This window comes from Lithobates pipiens, unplaced genomic scaffold (assembly GCF_037356315.1).
Source record: "Lithobates pipiens isolate NorthernLeopardFrog02 unplaced genomic scaffold, aLitPip1_a1.2 Scaffold_18, whole genome shotgun sequence".
NCBI lineage: Eukaryota > Metazoa > Chordata > Amphibia > Anura > Ranidae > Lithobates > Lithobates pipiens.
In genome coordinates, this window is record NW_027507758.1 from 475,620,315 (window position 1) to 475,645,056 (window position 24,742).

Here is a 24,742-nt window from a genome sequence, read left to right on the forward strand (position 1 = left end):
TTCAGTCTTATGAATCAATTTGCAGCTAGAATCACTAAGCTTTGCACTTCGTATCTGAGTAGAAGTACAGCATGTTATCACATAATTCTATGCTATAGAAGCACCTTTCCTTATATTAATGCTAAATAACTAATGCAATAGTATAGAGTTTGGACAAAAAGTTTAGTGTAGCATAACATTTTAAGTAGCTAAATAGTGCATTTTAATAGAAGTGTATGCATCAGACATAAAATAGGGTCAAATGAAGAGGAAAGAGGGATTTGGTTCAAAAAGGAGGGGCAGTCCCTTGAAAAAAATGACAGCTGGGAGCTTTAACATGTATATTTTATTAATGATGTTATAATTCTTATGTACAGTGGAACTTACTCTGATGATAGTTTCAAGCAGGTAAATGTACAATGCATTGTCTGGGTGGTAGAAGGTCCTTTCTTAGTCAATCTTCCTTATTTATGGTATCTACTACATTATACACAGTTAAAAACACACATCTATGTACACACAAGTACACATATACACTGAGAAGTCCCACAACACACTATACAGTGGCACTCATTTTGTCTGCCCACATTTGTATTTTGAGGTGCAAAAATCAGATCTCTTTCGATTTAAAAACAAATAAACAAACACATCTTTTTATTTTATTTTATTTTTTTACTTTTCTATTTGTATAACTTAATATTTCCATAGTGCAATCTAACAGAAAAAATATTGATCACTTATTTATTTTCCAACATACAGCCCAAAAGATGTTTAGCTAGCAGATACAGGCTTCAAACATAAAGATATAACATTTTTATTTTTTGTGAAGAATCACCAACAAGTGGGACACAATTGTGAAGTGGAACGAAATCTATTGGATATTTTAAACTTTTTTAACTAATAAAAAAATGAAAAGTGGGGCGTGCAAAATTATTCGGCCCCCTTGCCTTAATACTTTGTAGAGCCACCTTTTGCTGCGATTACAGCTGCAAGTCGCTTGGGGAATGTCTATCAGTTTTGCCCATCGAGAGACTGAAATTCTTGCCCATTCTTCCTTGCAAAACAGCTCGAGCTCAGTGAGGTTGGATGGAGAGCGTTTGTGAACAGCAGTGTTCAGCTCTTTCCACAGATTTTCGATTGGATTCAGGTCTGGACTTTGACTTGGCCATTCTAACACCTGTATACGTTTATTTGTGAACCATTCCTTTGTAGATTTTGCTGTATGTTTGGGATCATTGTCTTGTTGGAAGAGAAATCTCAGTTTCAGGTCTTTTGCAGACTCCAACAGGTTTTCATCCAGAATGGTCCTGTATTTGGCTGCATCCATCTTCCCCTCAATTTTAACCATTTTCCCTGTCCCTGCTGAAGAAAAGCAGGCCCAAACCATGATGCTGCCACCACCATGTTTGACAGTGGGGATGGTGTGTTGAGGGTGATGAGCTGTGTTGCTTTTACGCCAAACATATCGTTTTGCATTGTGGGCAAAAAGTTCGATTTTGGTTTCATCTGACCAGAGCACCTTCTTCCACATGTTTGATGTGTCTCCCAGGTGGCTTGTGACAAACTTTAGACAAGACTTTTTATGGATATCTTTGAGAAATGGCTTTCTTCTTGCCACTCTTCCATAAAGGCCAGATTTGTGCAGTGTACGACTGATTGTTGTCCTATGGACAGACTCTCCCACCTCAGCTGTAGTTCTCTGCAGTTCATCCAGAGTGATCATGGGCCTCTTGGCTGCATCTCTGATCAGTCTTCTCCTTGTCTGAGCTGAAAGTTTAGAGGGACGGCCAGGTCTTGGTAGATTTGCAGTGGTCTAATACTCCTTCCATTTCAAAATGATCGCTTGCACAGTGCTCCTTGGGATTTTTAAAGCTTGGGAAATCTTTTTGTATCCAAATCCGGCTTTAAACTTCTCCACAACAGTATTACGGACCTGCCTGGTGTGTTCCTTGGTCTTCATGATGCTCTCTGCGCTTTCAACAGAACCCTGAGACTATCACAGAGCAGGTGCATTTATACAGAGACTTGATTACACACAGGTGGATTCTATTTATCACCATCAGTCATTTAGGACAACATTGGATCATTCAGAGATCCTCGCTGAACTTCTGGAGTGAGTTTGCTGCATTGAAAGTAAAGGGGCTGAATAATTTTGCACCCACCACTTTATTTTTCAGTTTTTTATTTGCTAAAAAAGTTTAAATTATCCAATAGATTTTGTTCCACTTCCCACTTGTTGGTGATTCTTCACAAAAATTTTTTTTATATCTTTATGTTTGAAGCCTGAAATGTGGCAAAAGGTTGAAAAGTTCAAGGGGGCCGAATACTTTCGGCAAGGCACTGTGTATATATATATATATATATATATATATATATATATATATATATATATATATAAATATATATATATATATATCTACATATTTTTCTATACAAAAATGTTTTGCCTTTCATTTCAATTTTAAACAGAATGGGTTGGTTTACAAGGTGACCATTTACAATCACTTTAACTCCAGTATATGAGGGTTGTCATACTACAGGATATCACTGTTTAATAAACAGCACACTAATCTTCCCAGTGAAAGGTTGTGGAATGGGGGGGGGGGGGGGGGGGTTGTAAGGACAGGTCTGATCATTGGAGGAGAGTGGGCTGAACTCCCAGTATAGCTAGAGAACTGACCAAGGTGTGATCTGCTTAGTGTGGCCAGTTTTTAATAGGAAAGAAAAGGGACTGGCAGAAACACCAGGGACTTCACACAAAGGGAGCAGGATAGTTTTTTCATACAAGTACATGGTACAGAAGGTACATATCAGGAATATGGAATGTTGCGGCAACAAACACCTTGCGCATACTATGAACTTATAGACCTTTTTACGTGCACCTACAAAGTAAATTTAAAAAAATAGGCATCTTGTAACCTGTACACATTCCCTGCTGTACACAATTTACATTATGTCACCATGAATCACAAATAAATTAGAACTGGAGCACTCCCTGCACACCCTAAAAACATTTAAATACATAATTTTTCCACAGTGTCTCTAATCCAGTTGCATAAGGTCATTGGTCCTTTTCCTCCAGCAGTAGGCAGTTATTGAATGCTGTAGAGTACAGCAGTACATAATGAGTTCTGCAGCATTCTCCTGTGAAAACGTTATATAGTGGTTAGCACTTCAGGTTCTTGATTCCTGGTAATGTTGCTTTCCCATACCTGTGAATAGTGTTCATATCTCCCCGGTTAAGCTTCATCACTAAATTCTTCTCGTACATTAGAGGATGGTATCCCCCAACTGTGCAAGCAAGGTCATAGTACTTTTCATAATAGTAGCACAGGTCACTTTGCCGAGTGGATGGGAGAAACTCATAAACATTGACTTCATCGCAGAGGTTCATCATCAGCAATATTCCTGAGAAAAGTAACATAGTAACAGCGCTTATAGCTCACCAAATAACACAAATGTGCTGTAATATTTCTTATCTTCCTATAGCATTTGTCAACTAAGTAACATAAAATGAACAGGAACCTTTTCATTTGTTTACAATGCTAAGAAACCAGTGTCTGAAATAAAATAGTTTGCTTGTGCAAAGTAAAGATATTCTTTTCTTTTGCAGGATTGCTGCTTATTCAGTCTCCAGAATTAAGGAATAGAAGTCCTGCGTAAGCTCTATTTAAAGCTTATGCCGCATACACACGACCGGACTTTTCGTCACAATGGTCTGGTCGGACTTTAGACGGAGTTACGATAGACTTACGAACGAATGGACTTGCCCATACATGAACGGACGAAAGTCAGTTTGAAAGTTAGTTCGTTTTGAATGTGATGACGTACGACGGGACTAGAAAAGGAAGTTCAATAGCCAGTAGCCAATAGCTGCCCTTGTGTCGTATTTGGTCCGTCGGACCAGCATACAGACGAAGGGTTTTCCTGATAGGAATTGAGTCCTTCAGACAGATTTGAAACATGTTCTATTTCTAGGTCCGTCAGATTTTTTTAAAGAAAAAATGATCATACTATCCCACACACGATCGGACTATCCAATGGAATGATTCCGTCGGACCTAGTCTGCTGGAAAGTCCAGTCGTGTGTACGCGGCATTACACATGGATGAGGATTATCTTCCTGCTCCAATGTGGCAGTGCTGGGTCAATCACCAAGCACCAGTTTTATCACATGGGAGGAAGGGGAGTGAGTCACATGTTCCACAATACCCAGAGGTATCAGAGATATTTTTGTTCCTGGTGGCTGAACAGAACTGTAGGAGAGCAATGACAAAGTGGATATAACTACTGAGCTCTACTTACCCAAGGTTTTACTTAACTACAATAAAAAAAGATACCTGAGCAAAAGCAAGTGAGAATGAATCTCTCCAAAGTCAAGTCCCAGAATTTTTTGTGGTTTTCCCCTTACTTTCTATTTTAGTGACAGCTCCAGAATGTTACTATTCCCTTTAGTTTAACTCCATCAAAATTTTTACCGGGAGAGACCAAGAGTGAATCTTCCCAATGAAGTCACACACAGAGTTATAAAAGGTTTGGCTGAAGAATACCTTCATTTTTGTTGTTGAATAAGTGTACACTTATTTAATTTCTGTGTTTTGCCAGTAAGAGTCCATTCACACGGGCAACAGGACTTCCAGCTCGACTTTGGGAGGCAACTTGGACACCACTTGAGTATGAATCACAGCGCAGCTTGTGGCAACTTCAACACAACTAGGGACGTCTTACAACATGACTTCAAGTCGCCCCCAGGCCAGGCGACTTTGGCTGTGGCCAATCACAGAATAATCAGCTCTCGAGGGCGAGCTCCACGCCAAATTTTAAATAAAAAAACGGCATGGGTTCCCCTCCAAGAGCATACCAGGCCCTTAGGTCTGGTATGGATTTTAAGGGGAATCCCCTACGCCAAAAAAATAGCATGGAGCCCCCCCCCCCAAAACCCATACCAGACCCTTACCTGAGCATACAGCCTGGCCGGTCAGGAAAGGGGGTGGGGATGAGCGAGCACCCCCCGAAACCGTACCAGGCCACATGCCCTCAACATGGGGGGGTGGGTGCTTTGGGGAAGGGGGGCTCCCTCGGCCCCCCACCCCAAAGCACCTTGTCCCCATGTTGATGAGGACAAGGGCTTCTTCCCGACAACCCTGGCCATTGGTTGTCAGTGTCTGCGGGCAGGGGGCTTATTGGAATCCGGGAGCCCCCTTTAATAAGGGGGCCCACAGATCCCGGCCCCCCACCCTATGTGAATAAGTATGGGGTATATCGTACCCCTACCCATTCACCTGAGGGAAAAAAAGATCAATAAAAAAACACACTAGACAGGTTTTTAAAGTCATTTATTAGGCAGCTCCGGGGGTCTTCTTCTGACTTCGGGGGTCTCTTCTGACTTCTCCGCTCTCTCCGGCCTCGTCTCCCGGTGTCCAGTTCTTCGCCTGCTCTCCAAGCCTCTTCTCCAGGTCTCCGGTTCTTCTCCCGCACTCCGGTTCTTCTGCTGGGCTCCTTCACTATCTTCTGCTCTCTTGCTGCTCTTTTGCTAGCGGTGGCCCGGGCCGGAAGAGACCCCCGAAGTCGGAAGAAGACCCCCGGAGCTGCCTAATAAATTACTTTAAAAACCTGCCTAGTGTGTTTTCCCCCCTTTCCTCAAAGGACCCACCCCCCCATGTTGAAGGCATGCGGCTGGCACAGTTCAGGAGGGGGAGGTCTCACTCGTCCCCACCCCCTTTCCTGACCGGCCAGGCTGTGTGCTCAGATAGGGGTCTGGTATGGATTTTGGGGGGACCCTACGCCGTTTTTTCGGCGTAGGGGTTCCCCTTAAAATCCATACCAGGCCTAAGGGCCTGTTTTGCCCCTGGAGGGGAACCCATGCCGGTTTTTATTATTAGTGAGGCGACTTTTCTTGTAAAGTCGCTTCAATATAGACGGAGATCCGACTTGGAGGCGACTTCCATTGAATTCTATGGGTACAAGTCGCTTAGAAGTCGGATTGAAGTAGTACAGGAACCTTTTTTGAAGTCAGAACGACTGCAGTAGTGTGCATTAAGACGGATCCATTCACTTACATAGATTTTTTCATGTAGCGCGACTTGAGGCGACTAGGGGCGACTTGGTGGGATCCAAAGTTGCCCCTATGTGAATGGACTCTTAAATGTTCAGCCAGTAATTGATAGCAGTAATTCATGGCTGAGAGCAAATTATGTAGCATTCAAATGTAATCCCAAGGTAAATAACATGTAAAAAATTAAATGCCTCACTCCAGCGCAGGTGCCACCTCTATGGCAGCTGCAGACATTTCTATGTATTCACTAAAATAAATAAATTCCACAGCACTTTCCAGGGAATATACAATGATTCAAGTCAAGCACCCTCCCTAGAATAGCTTATAGTGTATATTCCTTACCACAGTTATAATACTTAAAGACGCATAGGTGGATCACTGTCTGGAAAGCTGAAGAGCAAACTGCATGTAGCATCACTTTTATATAAATAAATAAAATAATGATGTTATATACAGTTGGGAAATCCTTATTTTCTAAATGAGTTCCAAACATAGCTATACAGAAGGGTACAGCACTAAATGAGCAATCCTCTGCATGTTGGAGCACCTCTGTAGCATCACATTACATTGTTAGGTTGTTTACTTTCCAAAGGAATTGTGCTTTAGCTTAGCAAATGTGGTGAAAAAAATCACTTTGCGAAAAATACCCAGGAAATCAGGTGCAAGGCAAATTTAAAAAAATCTATATTTTTGCTTGCATATGATTAAATGATAGCTAAGTGAATGAGGTAAAACTCTAACGTCTAAGGGAAACATCCTTTGCGAAATGAATGGCCTATTTACCTATAGTAAATCAACCCCATTGTGTGCAACTACTAACAATTCTCACATAAAAGTTGTGTGTTTTCTGGAGCTATCACAATTCAGCAAATTAAGTGGAACTATTTTCTTACAGAGAGTGCAATGGATCTGATTAGGGATGAGCTTCGTGTTCGAGTCGAACATACGTTCGACTCAAACATCGGCTGTTTGCCCATTCGGCGAATTCCGAACGTTATGGGCCGTTCGCGCCAAATTAGTGTGGCGCTCACGGCCCACAATGCACTGCGATGGCGCAGTGCATTGCTGGCTCATGATTTGCCAAGCATGCACTGTGACCCCACATGCTTGGCCAATCACAGCGCCGGCAGCGAGGAGAGCCATTATTGGCCACAGGCAGGATGCCTGACGCCAATCATAGCTCAGGCTGTGTAGTACACGCCCCACACTATATAAGGCCACCAGCGCAGCGGCCTTGTGTAGTGTGTTGGTGTCTGTAGCAGTTAGTGGGTGTTCTGTGTACCATCAACACAGTATACACCGATCGTTATCGGCCGATTTTTTGTTCTTGCTCTTCTGTAGTGGTTGTTGTCTGCGTGCCCTGACCGCAGTATACACCGCTATATTCACCTATATAGCTAGCGATATATCTATCTTTTATAATAGAGCTTGCAGTCAGTGTTAGGAGATTTGCGTGCTGTCTGCGTGCTCTGAACGCAGTATACACCGCTATATCCACCTATATAGCTAACTATCTTGCTCGTTTTAAATAGAGCTTTCAGTCAGTGTTAGGAGATTATGCATGCTGTCTGCGTGCTCTGAACGCAGTATACACCGCTATATCCACCTATATAGCTAACTATCTTGCTCGTTTTAAATAGAGCTTGCAGTCAGTTGTAGGAGATTGAGCTACACTTTAAAAATGTACCAGTTGAAAATTACAAACAGATTCAACTTAACACAACAAATCTACACAGTCCCTGTCTTGTTTGCACCGCCTGTATACTGCTGTTCTGAGTATATAGGGCCTGGGGGCCACACGCATTTCCTTTTTTTAATATGGGTACGGGGTTCCCCTTAATATGCGTACAAGACCCAAAGGGGCTGGTAATGGGCAGGGAGGGCTACCTATGCCATTTTTCTCAATGATTTTCAACCATATTGCAGGAACCAGATATAACATTAAAACCGCAAGCAGTTTTAAATGACGTTATTTCCGTTAAATGTCATTTTGTGCAGGGACTGTTCTAAACACGGGAAACACGTGGCACTTCACAGGCATACCACAGACACCCCCCAGGCACGATATTTAAAGGAATATTTCACTTTTTTTTTCACTTTAATCGTTATTAAAATCAGTGCTCCCGCCAAAACGGCCATTTTTGAAACTTTTTTTTGCATTGACCCATGTCCCCTGCTGCAGGAGCCAGGTCCCCAAATCCTTTTTAGGACAGTATCTTGCATATTAGCCGTTAAAATTAGCACTTTTAGACCCCTTTCACACCACACCGCACCTTGCTATTTTTAGCGGCGTTTTACCGCCGGATTCGCGGCGGATTTGCGGCGCATTTCGGCCGCTAGCGGGGCGCTTTTACTCCCGCTAGTGGCCGCGAAAGGGTTAAAACCGCCGGCAATACGCCGCAATAGCGGCGTTTTGCCGGCGGCATTACAGCGCTGCCCCATTGATTTCAATGGGCAGCAGCGGTGGAGGAGCGGTAAACACACCGCTCCTTCACCGCTCCAAAGAAGCTGCTGGCAGGACTTTTTTCTGATGTCCTGCCAGTGCACCGCTGTAGTGTGAAAGCCCTCGGGGCTTTCACACTACACACAATGGTGCAGCTTCTTTAGGGCGTTTTGCAGGCGCTATTTCTAACGCTATAGCGCCTGCAAAACGCCCTGGTGTAAAAGGGGTCTTAATTTGGAACGTTTGAGTCCCATAGACTTCAATGGGGTTCTAACGTTCGTACGAATTTGGGGTCCGTTCGAAAGTTCTGGTGCGAACCGAACCGGTGGGTGTTCGGCTCAGCCCTAGATCTGATCTGGATTCTTAGGCCGCGTACACACGGGCGGACTGTCTGACGGACTTGGTCCGCTGAAACGTGTTTCAGCGGACAATCCGCTCGTGTGTGGGCTTCAGCTGACTTTTTCAGCGGACAGTCTGGCGGACTAAGTCTTTCGGAATTTCCGTAATATTGTCCGTCCAACTTTGGTTTCAGCGGACAGTCCGCTCGTGAGTAGGCAAGTTGGACGGACTAAGTATGGCGCATGCTCAGAAAGGATTTACACGGCCGAAGGTTGCATTGCAGTGTATTGGACGTCGTATTTCTAGTCCCGTCGTACGTGCCGTACACGTCATCGTGCAAGCTTTCAGCGGACTGTCTGTTCGTCGTGTGTGGTCAAGTCCGTTGATTCAAAAGTAGGACGGACTGTCTGTCGGATTGTCTGATGGACTTAGTTGGACGGATAGTCCGCCCGTGTGTACGCGGCCTTAGTGTTTTCGCTACAATTTGCTATAGGGCAGTATTTTCTAACTAGGGTTCCTACAAAATTTCCTAAGCAGTGAGCAACCATAAATATTGATCTCCCACCTACACTGACCATCAAGGTAAGGAGGCAATCTACAAAAGGTCACATCCACAAAGACCAGCAAAGTAAGGAGGCACTCTAAGGGGCAGTTCTGCATTAGCCACTAGTGTAAGGGGACCCTGCAATTTTTTTTCACAGGCTATTTTTTTTTTTCAGACTATTTTTCATTTGATTCCATGAATATCATTGCATTTAATTAATATAGAGAGCATTTCAGTATCCTGCACCATCTAGTGGATTCTGCTTAAGAGCACATGAAGAAGTCAGTTAGACAGATCCCACTTTAAGGACAGATACCCCTACCAGTCTAACCTCCCGACATCCCATGCAGTGGATGCAGAGACAACAGACCACCTCCTACATCCGGACTTTCCCATCCATTCCAGATATCCTTGCTGAACCGACAGGGTTTGAGGAACTGATCTTGCAGGCAGAACCTCCAACGCATGTGGTATCTCAACTTTACTCCCTCTTGCTCAATATCTCTTCCCCTGACCTCCCTCCGTTTACGGTGGCCTGGGAGACAGAACTACAACACCCTATTTCTCCTATTGACTGGCAAAAATGTTTTATCCTGACGCACAAAATATCCCTCGCCACTAAGACCCAGGAAAAGGGATTTAAACTGTTAACGAGATGGTACAGATGCCCATCGACTGTACACCATTTCAACCCGGAAGTACCAGATACCTGCTGGCGGTGTCTTAGCTCCCGGGGAACCATGCTCCACATATGGTGGAAATGCCCTCCGGTACAAAGGTATTGGCAACAGATATTCAAACTTTACTGCAAGCTGAAGGCGACCTCTTTACACCCCTCACCTGAGGTGGCTCTCTTATCTATACTCCCTGGTACATTCAAATCCATCAAAAAAGATATTTTACGACACTTCCTGGCGGCGGCCAGGGTAGTGATTCCCCGTCATTGGAGATCGATGGTCATGCCTTCCCTGGGGGACTGGGCGACGGAGGTGGACCGCATAAGGGACCTGGAACATCTGTTGGCTGAGGAATGTGGTAAAAATGAACAGTTTACTCTCACCTGGACATCATGGTCCATGTTCCGATACTCCTCTGAGTTTATCTCCTGGGCTGAACATGGCCTGGACGACGTCGCCCTGGGACCATGGTAGAGTGACCCTTGTCCCCTATCTCTATGCCCCCTCTTATATGCCCTTGATCCTTTTTCTTTTCCATCTAGCTAATGTACCATGGCTTCAGCTTATCTATTGTTCCTGAATTGATGTAAGAACCCCATGTAATATTTTTCCTACAGATTTTTATATAATTTCGTCTGTTGCTCTGCGCAGGGGTCAGCCTTGATCCCCCTAGCTGAACTTAAGACAAAGGGTTCTTTAGCTTATATGCTTTATTTATTTTATTATATATATATATATATATATATATATATATATATATATATATATATATATATATATATATATAATTTTTTATTTTTTATTTTTTTCTCTTTACCCCCTTTTCCCCCAAACAAGGATTGTTATCATTAAGGGCCGGTTCACACTGCGGGCGATGCGAGGCGACACCGACTTGCCTCGCCGCGACCTGCCGCGACCTCAGCGGTGATTTGCAAATTACTTCTGTATAGAAGTCAATGCAAGTCGCCCCGAGGTCGCCCAGAAGTAGTACAGGAACCTTTTTTCTGAGTCGGAGCGACTCGAGTCGCTCCTCTCAGAACGGTTCCATTGTACAGAACGGGGGCGACTTGTCAGATTGCGGCGAGGCAAGTCGTGTCGCCTCGCATCGCCCGCAGTGTGAACCGGCCCTAAAGGTTTCCTGGTAGGCTTTCTATACATGCTTTCAATCCTTTTATATGTACCATGGACATGTTTTTGTTCAGACACATACGATGCATATTGTTGGTGTATCTTGTTATTGTTTGTAATGTTTAACTTCTCTTTCTCAACCTTTCTCCTGAATAAATTTTAAAACATTGTACTAGGAAGCTAAACTGAACAAATCTTTAACAGTCCTGGACAGCGATCAAGTACAATGAGGTATTCAATGCTGCGCCACTGTACAACTGAGAACTCATCTGGGTTGTAATGACACAGTGAAATGGTAGCTTAGCCCCTGTACACACGGTCGGAAATTTCGACAACCAAATCCGTTGGATTTTGTCCGACGGATCTTGTCCGAAACTGTTGCATACACACGGTCGGACTAATTTGTCGAAAAATCCGATCATACAGAACGTGATGACGTAATTTCGATGGGACTACGTTCAGGCTAGTAGCCAATAGCTTTGATGTAGGAATTTGATTTGAGCATGCGTGGCACTTGGTCCGATCAAAATGTTCTACACATGATCGGAGCATGTCCGATCGAACCAGTTGGTCGGGAAATATTTCCAACATGTTGGAAAATTGGGTCCGACGGATATTCCGACGGAATCAGTCCGATGCATACCACACACAGTCGGATTATCCGACAACACGGTTCGATAGGACACATTCCGACGGATTCTCCGACCGTGTGTACAAGGGCTAAGAGAGACCAGTAGCCTCGTGCTCATACAGTGTACCTACCCAGTGACCCTGAAGAGGGTGGATCTGGTTGAATGGGCTCCGGTGCGTTCTCCTGTATTATATCCCACAGTTGCCAGCTGGTCTTTGGATTTAGGATGTAAAATGTCTGATTAGGGTTTTGCTTGCAGTATTGACTGTAGCGGACAAAGAATTGAAATTCTGGTTTTGCATACCACTGAGTAAAGAAAATAATTATAGAGACAAAAGATGAGACAGTTTTAAATCAACAGAAACCAGAATATAAAGTTGCATTTACACTTGGTTTGATTGCACAATAGCTTCATACACCAGCAAGTAGTAATAGAGATATTTCAGATTTTATACCTAGCCTGACGTTGCTCATATCATGCGTTAGAGAAGGACTCTAATGCCCTGTACACACGGTCCAGCATTCCGATCACAATATCTGTCAGATTTTTTCAGATGGATTTTGGCCGAAACTTGTGTTGCATACACACAGTCGGACAAAGTTGCCGGAAAATCCGATCGTTCAGAACGAGGTAATGTTTGTTGCATAAAATGGGACTACATAGAGGCTAGTAGCCAATAGCTTTGGTCTTGTTATTTAATCTGAGCATACATGGCACTTTGTCCATCGGAATTCTCTACAAACGATCGGAAAAAGTCAGATTGGATTTTTTTGCCTGAAAATTTTAGATCCAGCTCTCAAACTTTTTCCGTCGGAATTTCCGATAGAGCCCACACACGATCGGATTTTCCTACAACATAATCCGATCTGACCTTTTTCATCAAAATTTCCGACCGTGTGTACATGGCATAAGAAAGTGACTGAATAATATCTGTAATCCAGATATGCGTTTATTAAAAATATACTTTTCAAAGTATTATTAATATTTCTGGTTGAAATTTACCTTTGCATTTCCACAGTGCTCTGCATAGCTAGAATAAGGCTGGAAAACTGGAAAATTATACATGCTGTACCAATAAAGCTCAATTGCATTTTAATTCTAATGGGTGGCCACTAGGCATGAGCCGAACACCACCCGGTACGGTTTGCACCAGAACAAAAATTGTGTGCACACCGTTAAAGTTTGGAGGCCCGTGCGTGGGTGGGAATCACTTTTTTTGAAAAAAAGAAGGTGGTCATAGTGAGAAAGTAAGGGGGCGTGGCTTAGCACTGCGTTGGCTCGGGCGTCACAGCACAGGGCGTATTAGCTCATAAAAAAGCTCCATTGTCAGTTTAATTTGGACTAACGGAGGGTTGCAGAAGCAGTCCTGGGCATGTGAGTGTAGGACACAGGCATTCCTTAAGGCACATTTACTCCGCATCAGGCCAAGCGCATAATAGCAGTAACAATTACTGAACTATTTCTCAGCAGTGTGTGCGTTTTTACCTTGTAAAGTATCTCTGCATTTGTGCTTAGGACTATGCATTCCAGAAGGGGACGTACAAATTCCTCAAAGAGGGGACCAGAGGTATCACCTTCAGGCTCTGAGGACCCTAGTCTCACCCCAGTAATGCCACCCCCCCCCCTGAAGATCCAGAGGTAGCTGATCAGGGTTAGTGATGGCCGAACGGTTCGCCCGGCGGTCGTTTCGCGGCGAATTTCCGACTTTCGCCGTCCGCGGGTTCGAACGCCTTTTTCCGTCGTTCGCCCCGGCGGACTTACGTGTTTAATGTATACAAGAACTTTAACCTTTCGTGACACGTTTATCATGTGTTACAGGACAACCAATTGAGACATGACAGCTCATGGACACTTGGACATTCCCCCTAACCTATAAATACACCCGATCCGGTGGCCATTTTACATTCTTTCTTCTGTCACTGTAGGGAAAGGATCCTGTGTGGAGTAGGGACAGAGAAAACGCTAGCTATTTGGTACACAAAAGTTCTTTTCAGGACTGGTATAGGTGTTAGGTCAGCAGCCTGAGTTTCTTTTGTCAGTTTAGATAAAGGGACAGAGCGCTGTATGCTGCTATTTTAGGGACAGCTCAGCCAGATTAGTCTTTCTTCATCATCATCATCATCATCATCATTAGCTGTTACTATCAGGTCCACAAAAGAGCTGTTCCAGCTAATCGTTCCAGCCTACTCTTTTTTGCCAATTTGTATAGGGACAGGCAGGAAGCAGTGTTGTCAGGCAGTGAGGATAATTTTAAAGACTTGCTGTTACTATTAGTTCCACAAAGGTTCTTTTCAGGACTGGTATCAGTGGTACGGTAATAGGCTTGTACACGTATAATATTCTTTCTTCCAAATATAGAAAGAATATTATACTTGACTGCTGCCCTTCTGCTGCAGTCTGCTAATCATTCACAACTCACTTGTTCCACAAAAGTTCTTATAAGGACTGGTAACTTGGTCTGTCTAGGGTGCTACGGTACATAGGCTTGGGTGCGGTACAGTCTGCTGTTCTGTAAGGACCGCTATCGGTCCACAATAGATAGGGTTGCCGTGCACTACTGCTGACCGCTGCCCTATACTGCAGCAGTCCTTCATTGGTATAGGGACTGACGTACAGTCTGCTAATCACTAACACACAACCTGCTTGGTCCACAAAAGTTCTTATAAGGACTGGTAACTTGGTATAGGGTGCTACGGTACATAGGCCTGAGTGCGTTACAGTCTGCTGTTCTGTAAGGACCGCTATCGGTCCACAATACATAGGGTTGCCGTGCACTACTGCTGACCGCTGCCCTATACTGCAGCAGTCCTTCATTGGTATAGGGACTGACGTACAGTCTGCTAATCACTAACACACAACCTGCTTGGTCCACAAAAGTTCTTATAAGGACTGGTAACTTGGTATAGGGTGCTACGGTACATAGGCCTGAGTGCGTTACAGTCTGCTGTTCTGTAAGGACCGCTATCGGTCCACAATACATAGGGTTGCCGTGCACTACTGCTGACCGCTGCCCTATACTGCAGCAGTCCTTCAGCGGTATAGGGACTGACGCACAGTCTGCTAAACACTAACACACAACCTGCTTGGTCCACAAAAGTTCTTATAAGGACTGGTAACTTGGTATAGGGTGCTACGGTACATAGGCCTGAGTGCAGTACAGTCTGCTGTTCTGTAAGGACCGCTATCGGTCCACAATACATAGGGTTGCCGTGCACTACTGCTGACCGCTGCCCTATACTGCAGCAGTCCTTCATTGGTATAGGGACTGACGTACAGTCTGCTAATCACTAACACACAACCTGCTTGGTCCACAAAAGTTCTTATAAGGACTGGTAACTTGGTATAGGGTGCTACGGTACATAGGCCTGAGTGCGTTACAGTCTGCTGTTCTGTAAGGACCGCTATCGGTCCACAATACATAGGGTTGCCGTGCACTACTGCTGACCGCTGCCCTATACTGCAGCAGTCCTTCATTGGTATAGGGACTGACGTACAGTCTGCTAATCACTAACACACAACCTGCTTGGTCCACAAAAGTTCTTATAAGGACTGGTAACTTGGTATAGGGTGCTACGGTACATAGGCCTGAGTGCGTTACAGTCTGCTGTTCTGTAAGGACCGCTATCGGTCCACAATACATAGGGTTGCCGTGCACTACTGCTGACCGCTGCCCTATACTGCAGCAGTCCTTCATTGGTATAGGGACTGACGTACAGTCTGCTAATCACTAACACACAACCTGCTTGGTCCACAAAAGTTCTTATAAGGACTGGTAACTTGGTATAGGGTGCTACGGTACATAGGCCTGAGTGCGTTACAGTCTGCTGTTCTGTAAGGACCGCTATCGGTCCACAATACATAGGGTTGCCGTGCACTACTGCTGACCGCTGCCCTATACTGCAGCAGTCCTTCATTGGTATAGGGACTGACGTACAGTCTGCTAATCACTAACACACAACCTGCTTGGTCCACAAAAGTTCTTATAAGGACTGGTAACTTGGTATAGGGTGCTACGGTACATAGGCCTGAGTGCGTTACAGTCTGCTGTTCTGTAAGGACCGCTATCGGTCCACAATACATAGGGTTGCCGTGCACTACTGCTGACCGCTGCCCTATACTGCAGCAGTCCTTCATTGGTATAGGGACTGACGTACAGTCTGCTAATCACTAACACACAACCTGCTTGGTCCACAAAAGTTCTTATAAGGACTGGTAACTTGGTATAGGGTGCTACGGTACATAGGCCTGAGTGCGTTACAGTCTGCTGTTCTGTAAGGACCGCTATCGGTCCACAATACATAGGGTTGCCGTGCACTACTGCTGACCGCTGCCCTATACTGCAGCAGTCCTTCAGCGGTATAGGGACTGACGCACAGTCTGCTAAACACTAACACACAACCTGCTTGGTCCACAAAAGTTCTTATAAGGACTGGTAACTTGGTATAGGGTGCTACGGTACATAGGCCTGAGTGCGTTACAGTCTGCTGTTCTGTAAGGACCGCTATCGGTCCACAATACATAGGGTTGCCGTGCACTACTGCTGACCGCTGCCCTATACTGCAGCAGTCCTTCATTGGTATAGGGACTGACGTACAGTCTGCTAATCACTAACACACAACCTGCTTGGTCCACAAAAGTTCTTATAAGGACTGGTAACTTGGTATAGGGTGCTACGGTACATAGGCCTGAGTGCGTTACAGTCTGCTGTTCTGTAAGGACCGCTATCGGTCCACAATACATAGGGTTGCCGTGCACTACTGCTGACCGCTGCCCTATACTGCAGCAGTCCTTCATTGGTATAGGGACTGACGTACAGTCTGCTAATCACTAACACACAACCTGCTTGGTCCACAAAAGTTTTTATAAGGACTGGTAACTTGGTATAGGGTGCTACGGTACATAGGCCTGAGTGCAGTACAGTCTGCTGTTCTGTAAGGACCGCTATCGGTCCACAATACATAGGGTTGACGTGCACTACTGCTGACCGCTGCCCTATACTGCAGCAGTCCTTCAGCGGTATAGGGACTAAGAGTTTTGTCACAGGGTGATTTAAAAAATGACAGGCAGAGGAAGAGGCAGGCCCTTCCGCAGGGGTGGTAGGGGTAGGGCAGGAGCAACAGCCTTGAGCCAAAGTGGGAAGTTGCAGAAGGTGCGTTCAATTACTTTAAAGGACGCACCAGACTTGGTTGAGTGGCTCACTCAGCCTTATTCTTCTGCACCCTCCTCATCCTCTCGATCTGCACCCTCTTCTTCACTCTCTGCTATGTGCACCCCCAAAGACACTACCACCAACAACACGACCACCACCACCACCACCACATACCTTCCGCTTGAGTCACTGGAATTATTTTCCGATCCATATCAAGAGGACATTTCTGATGCGCAGCCACTCTTGGTATTGGATCAGGAAGAGGAGGCAGCAACAAGCGCTACTCAGCAGTCTGACGCCAGTACCCAGATCAGCCCAAGGAGGAGGTTGGTCCCCGGTGTTGCTGCCTACTCTACTTATAGCGGTGGGGAAGGTGACGTTGATGATGACGTGTCTAGTGATGTCACGTGGGTGCCCACAAGAGAGGAAGAGGAGGGGAGTTCAGAGGGAGATATGGACCAGCAGATAGGGAGGAGAAGCAGCAATGACTTACATTGCACAGCAGGGACAAAGCAGACTGCAAATGTATCAGGAGCGAGTCATCGACCATGTACGGTCACATCTGGCGCTCCCAGGACACCGGCACATGGCTCCGCAGTGTGGGCTTTTTTTAACGTGTCCGCTGCTGACAATAGCGTTGCCATCTGCAATCTTTGCAGTCAACGCGTTAGTCGCGGTAAGCCCAATACTCACCTAGGGACGACCGCCTTAAGAAGGCACATGAGCAGCCATCACCGAGCCCAGTGGGAGCAACGGAACACACAAAGCCACACTGCAGGCTCTCACCGTCCAGCCTCGTCTTCTACTTCTCCTTCTCCTCTCTCCTCACAATTGTCCTCCACTCCACCTTCCATCACGCCAAGCTCACATTTTTCTGCAAAAAGGCAGGCTTCCGTGGGCCTAATGTTTGAGCGTAAAAAAATGATGACGCCGGATAACCCTCTTGCCCAACGGTTGGCGGCTGGCTTGTCAGAACTCATAGCCCGCCAACTACTGCCATATAAACTGGTGGACTCGGAGGCCTTTCGCAAATTTGTGGCCATTGGAACACCACAATGGAAGGTCCCAGGAAGGAAGTATTTCTCAGAGAAGGGCATCCCAGAGCTATATGGCCATGTTCAGCGGCAAGTGAATGTATCTCTGGCACACAGTGTCGGTGCCAAGATACATCTGACCACAGACACGTGGTCTAGCAAACACGGGCAGGGAAGGTATATCAGTTTTACTGCCCACTGGGTGAACCTTCTGACGGCCGTCAAGCATGTAACCCGTGGCACCCGTGTAGATTTGGTTTTACCGCCACGGATTGCATGCAGGCCTGACTCTTCTTCTCCTCCTCCTACTCCATCCTCCTCCCTCTCCTCCTCAGCTGCCTCCTCCTTTTCCGCTGCTAGCGTCTCTTCCACTGCACCGCCCAAGCTCCCCAGAACCTATTCCACATGCCAGGTGAGACGTTGCCATGCCGTGCTGCGTCTGTTGTGCCTGGAAGCAAAGAGCCACACTGGCCCGGCACTCCTTTCAGCTTTGCGTTCACAGGCAGATGAGTGGCTAACACCGCTCAATTTGACAGTTGGTAAAGTGGTGTGTGACAACGGTGCCAATCTGCTTAGCGCATTGAAACAGGGCAAAATCACGCACGTGCCGTGCATGGCACACGTCTTAAACTTGGTCGTGCAGCGATTCCTTGTCAAATACCCTGGGGTCCAGGACATCTTGCGGCAGGCAAGGAAAATCTCGGCCCATTTCAGAAGATCTTACACGGCCATGGCTCGCCTTGCTGACATTCAGCGGCGACACCATCTGCCGGTCAGACGTCTTATTTGCGATTGCCCGACGCGATGGAACTCAACCTTCTATATGCTTGATAGGCTGCTCCAGCAGAAACGTGCAGTTAACGTCTACCTGTATGAACTCTGCGAAAGAAACGGTTCTGGGGAGCTGGGTTTTTTTTCACCGCGCCAGTGGCTGCTCATGCGCGACACATGCAGACTTCTGCGGCCATTTGAGGAGATCACCAAACTGGTCAGTCGCAGCCATGGCGCCATCAGTGACATGGTACCTTATGCCTTCTTTCTGGAGCGTGCATTGCGTCGTGTCATTGATCAGGCTGTGGAGGAGCAGGAGCGGGAAGATGAGGAAGTCGCAATGCTGGATGAATTCCCAGGGGGGGCTACTCTATCTGAGACAAGTCAACAACAGGAGTCTGATGAGGAGTCAGAGGAGGATGGTGCCGGGGCGGATGAGCAGGAGCAAGAAGAGCATGCTTTAAACCTTTCTGGGATCCCTGTTGTGCGAGGATGGGGAGAGGAGAATGAAGAGGACGACATTATCCTGGATGATGAGCAGGAGCCAGGCCACCACACCGCTTCCACTTTAGTGCAAATGGGGGCCTTCATGCTCCAGTGTTTTAATAGGGACCCCCGTATAAAAAGCATGAGGGTCAAGGACCAGTACTGGGTGGCAACGTACTTAGACCCCCGGTACAAACACAAAATGGCGGAAATGTTACCGCCGTCGCAGAGGGCTGTCAGAATGCAGCACTTCCAGGCCTTGCTTCGAGAAATGCTGCATTCTGCTTTTGCGTGCGCTGGCAGAGGAGCAATTCCCACTCCCAGAGAAGGATTTGCGGGTACCAATCCAACAGCGCCTGCAAGAAGAGGCCGGTTTGAAGATGTGTTGGTGACTTCGGATATGAGGTCATTCTTTCAGCCGACCCATCGACAGGTGTCATCCGGATCCAGCATCAGGGAACGCCTAGACCGTCAGGTGTCCGACTACATTGGGTTAACGGCCGATGTGGACGCTCTGAGGAGTGATGAACCCCTAGACTACTGGGTGGGCAGGCTTGACCTCTGGCCAGAGCTTGCCCAATTTGCAATCGAACTGTTGGCTTGCCCCTCATCCAGTGTCCTGTCCGAAAGGACGTTCAGCGCAGCAGGGGGGATTGTGACCGATAAGCGTACTCGCCTAGCTCACCACAGTGTTAACTACCTCACATTTCTAAAAATGAATGAGGCATGGATCTCGGAGGAATTCAACACATGTGATCAGTAGACCATGTATATGTCTATAAACAATTTTTGGAATCAAGCACACAGACCTTCTTAATTCATTTGGCTCACTTCCCTGACCCAAAAAAGCACACCGTACTATATGCCCCTACCCTCCTCTTTGAAGAGGTTGAGCGGTGTCATATTTCTACTGGGGCTGCTTATTATGAGGGGTTCCCACCATCCCTGTGCTGTGCTGACTTCCTCCTGGGTGTTCTTATTATGAGGGGCTCCCACCATCCCTGTGCTGTGCTGACTTCCTCCTGGGGGTTCTTATTATGAGGGGATCACACCATCCCTGTGCTGTGCTGACTTCCTCCTGGGGCTGCTTACGGTGCTGCTGTCAGCGCTGTATGTCACGGAGCTGCTGTCAGCGCTGTATGTCACGGAGCTGCTGTCAGCGCTGTATGTCACGGAGCTGCTGTCAGCGCTGTATGTCACGGAGCTGCTGTCAGCGCTGTATGTCACGGAGCTGCTGTCAGCGCTGTATGTCACGGAGCTGCTGTCAGCGCTGTATGTCACGGAGCTGCTGTCAGCGCTGTATGTCACGGTGCTGCTGTCAGCGCTGTATGTCACGGAGCTGCTGTCAGCGCTGTATGTCACGGAGCTGCTGTCAGTGCTGTATGTCACGGAGCTGCTGTCAGCGCTGTATGTCACGGAGCTGCTGTCAGCGCTGTATGTCACGGAGCTGCTGTCAGCGCTGTATGTCACGGTGCTGCTGTCAGCGCTGTATGTCACGGAGCTGCTGTCAGCGCTGTATGTCACGGAGCTGCTGTCAGCGCTGTATGTCACGGAGCTGCTGTCAGCGCTGTATGTCACGGAGCTGCTGTCAGCGCTGTATGTCACGGAGCTGCTGTCAGCGCTGTATGTCACGGAGCTGCTGTCAGCGCTGTATGTCACGGTGCTGCTGTCAGCGCTGTATGTCACGGAGCTGCTGTCAGCGCTGTATGTCACGGAGCTGCTGTCAGTGCTGTATGTCACGGAGCTGCTGTCAGCGCTGTATGTCACGGAGCTGCTGTCAGCGCTGTATGTCACGGAGCTGCTGTCAGCGCTGTATGTCACGGTGCTGCTGTCAGCGCTGTATGTCACGGAGCTGCTGTCAGCGCTGTATGTCACGGAGCTGCTGTCAGCGCTGTATGTCACGGAGCTGCTGTCAGCGCTGTATGTCACGGAGCTGCTGTCAGCGCTGTATGTCACGGAGCTGCTGTCAGCGCTGTATGTCACGGTGCTGCTGTCAGCGCTGTATGTCACGGAGCTGCTGTCAGCGCTGTATGTCACGGAGCTGCTGTCAGCGCTGTATGTCACGGTGCTGCTGTCAGCGCTGTATGTCACGGAGCTGCTGTCAGCGCTGTATGTCACGGAGCTGCTGTCAGCGCTGTATGTCACGGAGCTGCTGTCAGCGCTGTATGTCACGGAGCTGCTGTCAGCGCTGTATGTCACGGAGCTGCTGTCAGCGCTGTATGTCACGGTGCTGATGTCAGTGCTCTGTATTACGGTGCTGCTGTCAGTGCTCTGTATCTCCTGCACCCTCTTGTTTGCCTACCCTGGTCCCTGACCTTCCCTCTCCTCCATTGCCTTCATTAGCTCCATAGTCCTGAATTGTCAGAACAATTTCCCAAATAAAAAAAAATGCTTGTAGTTATCGATCCCAAATTCACCTCATACATGTATTATGCTATTGTCCAGGTGGTGGGACTACGTGCTACCCCCTAATAATTACCCCGTGGCCGCAAATTCGACCTAAAGGTTTGCGAAATTCGCCTCCCATTGAAGTCAATGGAGCCCGCGGCGAACGGTCGTTTTCGCGAACGTTTGTGCCCGTTCGCGTTTCGCGTTCGCGAAACGTCCCGTCGGAAGTTCGTCCATCACTAATCAGGGTGAGCCATCAGTTTTGTCAAGTGTTGCAACTGTGTTGCAAACTCATGTTCGACTCGAACATTGGCTGTTCGCCAGTTCGTCGAACAGCGAACAATTTTGGGTGTTCACGGCAAATTCAAAAGCCGCGGAACACCCTTTAAAAGTCTATGGGAGAAATCAAATATGCTAATTTTAAAGGCTTGTATGCATGGTATTGTCATAAAAAGTGTTGGGGACCTGGGTCTTGCCCCAGGGGACATGTATCAATGCAATAGTTTTAAAAACTGCTTTTTTTTCGGGAGCAGTGATTTTAATAATGCTTAACCACCTCACGCCCGCCCTATAGCCGAATGACGGCCGTAGGGCAGGCGCGTTCGTCCGGGAGGCCGTCCCTGGACGTCCTAATGTTTACTTCCGCAATGCGCGCCGCCGCGGGCGCGCATCGCGGAAGTTCTGTGTTCACCGTGTCCCATTTACAGCGCGATCGGCGTGTCCAATGGGAGATGATCTCATATGTAAACATATGAGATCATCTCTCAGCGCTGCTTTCCCTCCTCACACAGACAGCGTGTGAGAGGGGAGAGATGAACGGCTGCAGCGGCAGCCGTTCTGCTTTCCTTTGTAAAAGTAAAAAACAAAAGTAAAAAACAAAAGTGCCATCCTCCCCCAGCAGTGCCATCCATCCTCCCCCAGCAGTGCCATCCATCCTCCCCCAGCAGTGCCATCCTGCCCCAGTGCCATCCGCCCCAGTGCCATCCACCCCAGTTCTACCTGCCCCCAGTGCTACCTGCCCCCAGTGCCACCTGCCCCCAGTGCCACCTGTTGTCAGTGCCATTTGTCCCCAGTGCCATCTGTCATCAGTGCCACATATAAGTGCCATCTGTCATCAGTGCCACGTGTCATCAGTGCCACATAGTGCCATCTGTCATCAGTGCCACGTATTAGTGCCATCTGTCATCAGTGCCACGTATCAGTGCCATTTGTCATCAGTGCCACCTGTCAGTGTCACGTGCCATCTGTTGTCAGTGTCACGTGTCATCAATGCCACTTATCAGTGCCATCTGTCATCAGTGTCACGCGTCATCGGTGCCATGTATTAGTGCCATCTGTCATCGGTGGCACGTATCAGTGCCACGTATTAGTGCCATCTATCATCAGTGCCACGTATTAGTGCCACGTGTCTTCAGTGCCACGTATTAGTGCCACGTGTCATCAGTGCCCTGTTTTATCAGTGCCACGTGTCATCAGTGCCACGTATAAGTGCCATCTGTCAACAGTGCCACATATTAGTGCCATCTGTCATCAGTGCCACGTGACATCAGTGCCACGTATAAGTGTCATCATTGCCACGTATCAGTGCCATCTGTCATCAGTGTCACATGTCACATGTCATTGTCCTGGTGCTTCAAAAATGTAATAAATAGTCAACAAGTTAATTTATGTTCCTAGAACACATGATGGCGCTCCCTGCATGTTGGGCCTCTCTATGTGGCCAGGCTGTGAAAAAGTCCCACACATGTGGTATTGTAATACTCAGGAGGAGTAGCAGAATTTTTGGGGGGTGTCATTTGTGGTATACACATGCCATGTGAGAGAAATAACCTATTACAATGACAATTTTGTGGAGAAAAAAAATGAAAAATCTTAATTTTGCAAAGAATTGTGGGAAAAAAATGACAACATCAAAAAGCTCACCATGCCTCTTACTAAATACCTTGGAATGTCTACTTTCCAAAAAGGGGTCATTTGGGGGGTGTTTGTACTTTCCTGACTTGTTCGGGTCACAAGAAGCGAAATAGTCCACCAGTACATCAGATGTGATCAATTTTGTGCGATTCGCACCACAGCTTGTAGACTCTCTAACTTTCACAAAGACCAAATAATATCCACTAATTTGGGTTATTTTTTACCAAAGATATGTAGCAGTATAAATTGTGGCCAAAATTTATGAAGAAAAATTTATAATTTGCATAATTCTGTCACAGAAACAAAGAAATATGCGTTTTTTCTTTCAAAATTTTCGGTCTTTTTTCATTTATAGCGCAAAAAATAAAAATCCCAGAGGTGATCAAATACCACCAAAAGAAAGCTCTATTTGTGGGGAAAAAAAAGGACAAAAAATTCATTTGGGTACAGTGTTGCATGACTGAGTAATTGTCATTCAAAGTGTGAGAGCACCGAAAGCTGAAAATTGGTCTGGGCAGGAAGGGTGTTTAAGTGCCCAGTAAGCAAGTGGTTAAAGTGAAACAATAAAAGTGTAATATTAATTAAAATTTCGTACCTGGGGGGTGTCTATAGTATGCCTGTAAAGGGGTGCATGTTTCCGTGTTTAGAACAGTCTGACATAACATTTCTATAGGGAAAAAAAGTAATTTAAAACTACTACAATGAATTGTCAGTCCGCAATACACATTAAAGTTAATTGATAAAAACGGCATGGAGATTTCGGAAACCCCGAACCAAAATTAGAAAAAAAAAATTGTGTGGGGGTCCATCTAAAAGACCCTTCAGGTCTGACATGGATATTATGGATATTAAGGGGAACCCTGTGCCAAAATTTAAAAAAAAATTGGCGTGGGGTCCCCCCGAAAAATCCATACCAGACCCTTATCCGAGCACGCAACCTGGCAGGCCGCAGGAAAAGAGGGGGGGATGAGAGAGAGCCTCCCCTCCTGAACCGTACCAGGCCACATTCCCTCAACTTTGGGAGGGTGCTTTGAGGTAGCCCCTCAAAGTACATTGTCCCCATGTTGAAGGGGAGAAGGGCCTCATCCTCACAACCCTTGCCCAGTGGTTGTAGGGGTCTGTGGCGGGGGGTTTATTGGAATCTGGAAGCCTCCTTTAACAAGGGGACCCCCAGATCCCGTCCCCTCCCTGTGTGAATTGGTAA

The 24,742-nt window shown here is 46.7% G+C and overlaps 1 protein-coding gene across 3 annotated transcripts in view; it reads right to left on the bottom strand.

Moving 5' to 3' along the window:
- Window positions 1-306: 306 nt before the first annotated feature.
- LOC143988637 (beta-galactoside alpha-2,6-sialyltransferase 1-like) overlaps window positions 307-24,742 on the bottom strand; it is a 180,542-nt gene continuing 156,106 nt past the window's right edge. For all 3 annotated transcript variants that reach the window (XM_077488344.1, XM_077488343.1, XM_077488342.1), the window contains exons 5-6: window positions 11,927-12,101; window positions 307-3,387 (exon numbers count right to left, since the gene is read on the bottom strand). In XM_077488344.1, coding sequence (XP_077344470.1) covers window positions 3,146-3,387; window positions 11,927-12,101 — 417 coding nt within the window. In that variant the 3' untranslated portion in view covers window positions 307-3,145. The remainder of the gene's footprint in view (window positions 3,388-11,926; window positions 12,102-24,742) is intronic.